General features: G+C 39.5%; 1 protein-coding gene across 1 annotated transcript; it reads right to left on the bottom strand.

Moving 5' to 3' along the window:
* Positions 1–2,171: 2,171 nt before the first annotated feature.
* Positions 2,172–3,964, bottom strand: LOC140138406 (heparan sulfate glucosamine 3-O-sulfotransferase 1-like). The gene is given in 2 exon segments (XM_072160304.1): positions 2,172–3,399; positions 3,402–3,964. Coding segments are annotated over 2 exon segments (1,239 nt in total). The 5' UTR covers positions 3,832–3,964; the 3' UTR covers positions 2,172–2,590.
* Between the last annotated feature and the right edge of the window lie 1,186 nt (positions 3,965–5,150).

Genomic DNA, 5,150 nt, shown 5'->3' with positions numbered 1-5,150 from the left:
TGAAACCCTGACCCTGTGATACTAGTGATGTGAGTAATTATGATTGTGGGGGGTGCATAGGCCTGTATGTTCAGTAGTTAAGCTTATAGATTTCATGTACGTGAAAATGAAGACTGTTGACAATGCACTTGTCAATTGAAACCCTGAGTCCCTGACCCACTCCAACCCCTGCCTGCAGTGCAGATCAGTACCCGGAACAAATAGCCGGGCAGTTTATTATAACAGACGGGCATTGACACAAAATTTGTCCCTGTAGGGCCGGCCATGTGTTGTTTCCCGTCGGTCCGGGACTTGGCGGGGAGTTTTAACATTTTTGAAATTTAGCCCTGGTATAAGTCCCAGCCACCCATCCCCTGGTACCCTGGCCATAAGGGGTGGGGGGGGTGGGCTGGAAATTCACTCTGCATATAGCCATATCTTTGACAACATGGACAAGTATAGTGATGATGTACATAATACAAATGATGAGATATCCTCTAAATAGGCACAATTTCACGGCTTTACCAGACGCGTAATGTTGCGAGTAAATTAAACGCCATTTTGTGCGTATGAAGTTACAATTAAAAAAGCTGCGATAATTTAAAATGACTGCAATTTGCAATGAAAAGCAAACCACCAAAAATTTCTCATTTGTAGATGTACACACATTGGTATGCATATAGCCTCTGGCATTGGCCAATTTGTCCTTGTACTATAAAAGACCATGCACATTCTTCATATGAATCACAGGCCTATATTCACATAGCCATACATGTACAGTACAGATGTACACACACCACACACAAACAACTGTATTTTATCCAAGGTAATTGCAGACCCCTCCTACATACGGTACCCTATAACCCTAAACCCTAAACATGGGCCATAACACTAACCGTAATTCTAATCCTAACCCTAATCCTAACCCTAATCCTAATCCTAACCCTAACCTAACCATAATCCCAACCTTAACCCTAACATACCCTTAACAGGCAAACCCTAATCCTATATCAACTTCCTAACCTTTGTCCAAATCCTAATCATATAGCCTTGGAAGGGGGGGTGCTCCTTTTGGAATGGATAATAAATTGGACATTCAAAATCATACTTGTTACACAAAGTGAATTTAATTTCAAGTTTAAAATATATCTGGACTTAGTAAAGTCCAAAATGAAAATCATCTCTGTTATTTGTATATGAGCCTCATAAGTCAAATATTATGAGGCCCCAAGTCCCCAAATGTTAAAAAAGGGGCGACTGTTTCTTATCAAATAAAGCAGCTTCAGGGCTCAAAGTTTTTACACAGATTGCATCTAAAAATTATATTGTTACTAAAACCCAGCCAACCCCACCGAACCCCATACACGAAGGACTAACCAGCAGATCCACAGAGAATAGCGTAATTATAATATAGATGACATCAACGTTAATGCTGTTCCAGTTAAATTACATATCCATTGGCTGTTCCATTTGATTTACATACTCCCTCTGAAATGGCCACAAAATAGGCTGTTCCATTTACTTTACATACTCCTTCCGAAATTGCTGCTGTTCCCCTAATCAAATTGCATATTGTGAATTTCAATCTATCACATTGCATAGCTTCATTGTGAATGAGACTGACAACAGTAACCTATGGAGGGTAAAGCTGAATTTATATAGCACTTGTTCAGTGCCTGTATGGGACCATGACAACCCCTCTCTGACATTACAAAATCCACCAGTCCCCCTCGTTGGCTACTTCGCGGCCATGCTCGCTTCACGCGCACCCCCCTCGAGGAACTAGAACTAGTTCTAAATTTATACTCAATTTATACTCAAGTGATTGCGATGCACCGCTTTTGGAAAGCGCGGACGAATGTCTCACGGTGATTGCAGACGACAATTATAATATTCTAAATGCCACAAAATACATATTATGGGCCCAGTTTCACTATTTCAGTGGTACGAGAGTGTAACCTACATTAAAATAAACCTTGTGAATTGGACTTTGAGTTTTCCATATTTTCGCCCAATTAGGCGACCTTTTACCAATTCTTTATTTTAAGTGCTACGAGGTGCAACCTACATTAAATTAAAGCTTGTGACTTGGGCTTTCACTTTTTACACATTATCCGACCAATTGGGCAACTTTTTAAAATTCTTTATTTTAAAAAAAAAAAAAAAAAGGACTATAAGTTTATGTACACCGATAACATGCGGGTATAGCCGTATTTGTGTATAAATATAAGGCCCTCTAGTCCTGTGGTTTCTTCTCCTTTTCCTCCTTCTCCGTCTATCAAACACATCATTCTGTCAAGGCTAGCGCTAAAACTACAAAGGCCCCAGGGCCCATGTTTGGTACACTTATGGGCCCTACCCCGTAGATTTATCCTTTGCCCATCTTGGCCCCAGAGGTCAAAGGTTACGGGCCCCAGAGGCCCAAATGTAAAAATACAAAGCATGCCGTTTCTCATCAAATGAAGCAGCCTCAGGGCCTTGAGTTGGTACACCGATAGCTAGCCCCAGGGGTACTCTATAATGTCATATATGTTTTAAAGATACAATACAAAACAATGTCTAAAATTTATTAAAAAACCGGAAACGTTGTGATAGGATTTTAGCTTAAACTCTATGTAAAAGTAAGTGTCCGATTCAAATAGTCTTTGAGTTGTGAATTATACGGTGTGAAAAAGTTTGTCATTTGTTGCAGTAGGTTTTGGTCCACACTTGGGTGTGGTCTCCCCTTGCTCCCAGCGTCCTTACTGCTTGACATGCAATGAACATCAGGTCTATCTGTCACGTTTGCACAATAGAATTCCTTAGTGGAACTGAAATAAAACTGCTCTTCCTTAAAGAAAGCTGAGAGACCAAGAAACCGTTCCACTTCTTTCAAAGCAAAATGAGGATTTTGTTTAAACTCTTCTCCGTCAATTACAAGAATTCGTTTTCTATCGAAATTGTGGAATAGCGTTTGAATGGCTTTGATGTAGATTCCATACTGGATGAACGCATGTGATGTATTTAGGTTGCCACGGTTATCGGTGATTGTTTCCTCAAATGTGCTACCAAACAGCTCATATCCTTGGAACAAAGTAATGTTTTTTGCCCTATCTTCGTCGTATCTATAGGTAGGTTTTCTTCGATTTTCTGGTAGTCTGCTTAAACTGATTATAGTGTGTACATAATCAGATATAGCTCGCTTTACTGGATCGCAAAGTATCAAAAGGAATTTTAAATCAGGAAATGCAGAATCCATTTCATGTTGCACGGTTTCGTTAAAAATAAAACCAGGAATGTCCACTATAGTCATTTGGTCTGATGTACTCAAAGGCAGTTGAGTCATCCAGTGTCCAATATCGTTAGTGTTGAACGGGAAAACAGCGATAACGTTAACAACAGTCTCTAGATGAGGATGAAGATCGAGAAAACGTTGGAGAGTCCGGTTGCACATTTCTTTACACCGATGATAAGCGCTTTTGGTTGTCGACGAGTGCAGCCCAGTTTACCAAGTGTTTGATTTGGTTTCAGTTTCTTTACACCATGCTCGCTATAACGGTAGATGTAGCAGCTAGTTTCAGGTTTGAACGATATCATGTCTTGTTGGGATACCAAGCTACTACGGAGATTCCCACCGTTGATTCCAATGGGCGTTGATTTTTGTTCCAAAGTTTGTTGTGTTTTCTTTACTATAGAAATGTGTGCTGAACCGCCTGGTCTTTGCATTATCTCATTATCTCCAACTCTACTCGTATTCATAATGTTAGTTGAGACATTCATCGTTAGCAGCACTGAGACTAGGAAGAGAATTCCGGAGAGAAGTACAACTACAGGCTTGGTACAACCACTTCGAGCTGACTTCAGAGACGTCATTTTTGATCTGCTTACACTATAATATTATACATGTAGGACGCATCTGCACGTAAAAGCCAGAGCAAGTGAAAATCATGAGAGCGTGATCATGAGATGCTATTTTCTATTCAGTACGACGGCAACTTTGTGGCCTCTTTTGTTCACAGAAAATTATTACGGGTTGGTGAGCACGGGTTACGCAACACAATGTTGAAAATTTAGCTGACAAATACAGCAAGATAATGTAATATATAATTATAGTATAATCAGGGCTACGACACTCAGCTCATTTGCATGGCAAAATTACCCGTCTCCTCCGCAGCCAATTTGGTTTCGCTCCATCGAAATCAAGCTGGCCACGGAGGAGACTACCCTCCTTTGTGTTTGTTCATTTTTGTGTATGGAGAGCCATTATTGGAGTCTATAATGACTTAGGCTACGCTCTCAGCTAGAGTCCGACGCTGCATTGTACTAGAAATACCTTTTCTGTGAAATCGCTATAGAGCCAACCGGGAACACGTATTCGTTTTGAAAATATAGCATTAAAATTAGTATCACCCTTGTGGCCCCCGTGCAGTGGAAAACCTTAATTCTTTCATCAAAAAGAAATGAAAATTAAAAACAACACGGATCTACCTGTGCACCTATAAAATGGGCACAGCAATTTGTCTCAAATATGAGTGAATTTTAAGAAACATACGGGATATGATGAACATTGACCTGACGCCATGATAGCAGGATCTATTAGTCGTTTTATATACAATGTATATACCGTATTGTCATAATACCAATATTTGTCATAATATATAATGAGCAATATTTAGCAACGTAAACGTGCAGTTCATATGCACAAACGAATACTGATGTTTATGATATTCAGATTTTTGTACATCACATATAACATGTCACATAGGAGGTCATACGTGTTGACATTCATCTATTGTATTTGTTCAACTGTGTATGGAGAGGATTAACGCCATAGCAACAAATAACGTGTAAAAGTTGAATTATATGGGAAATAACGAAGCTTGAACATGCCCAAAGTAGCAGGAAAAATGAGAAGAAATATTTTTGTATCATCAAGGAAGAAAAAGCGCGGATATCAATGTTAGATAATAACTAAAGTTAGCTTGTCTGAAAAATTCATGAAATTTGGTGGCTGTATATGCCTTGTCGTATATTCGATCCGCCGTAGAAGTGACATAGATAAGAGGATTAACTACCATAGCAATAGATGAATACAATTTTGAATAGATCGCCCTGCACTACATTCACGCGGTACCTATGCATTGAACCATAGATATCAAAGAAATGCTGATTACTCGCACCTGTAACATTAG

This window comes from Amphiura filiformis, chromosome 17 (assembly GCF_039555335.1).
Source record: "Amphiura filiformis chromosome 17, Afil_fr2py, whole genome shotgun sequence".
Taxonomy (NCBI): domain Eukaryota; kingdom Metazoa; phylum Echinodermata; class Ophiuroidea; order Amphilepidida; family Amphiuridae; genus Amphiura; species Amphiura filiformis.
The sequence above is the reverse complement of the archived record's forward strand: the minus strand, read 5'-3'. Positions and strand labels throughout refer to the sequence as shown.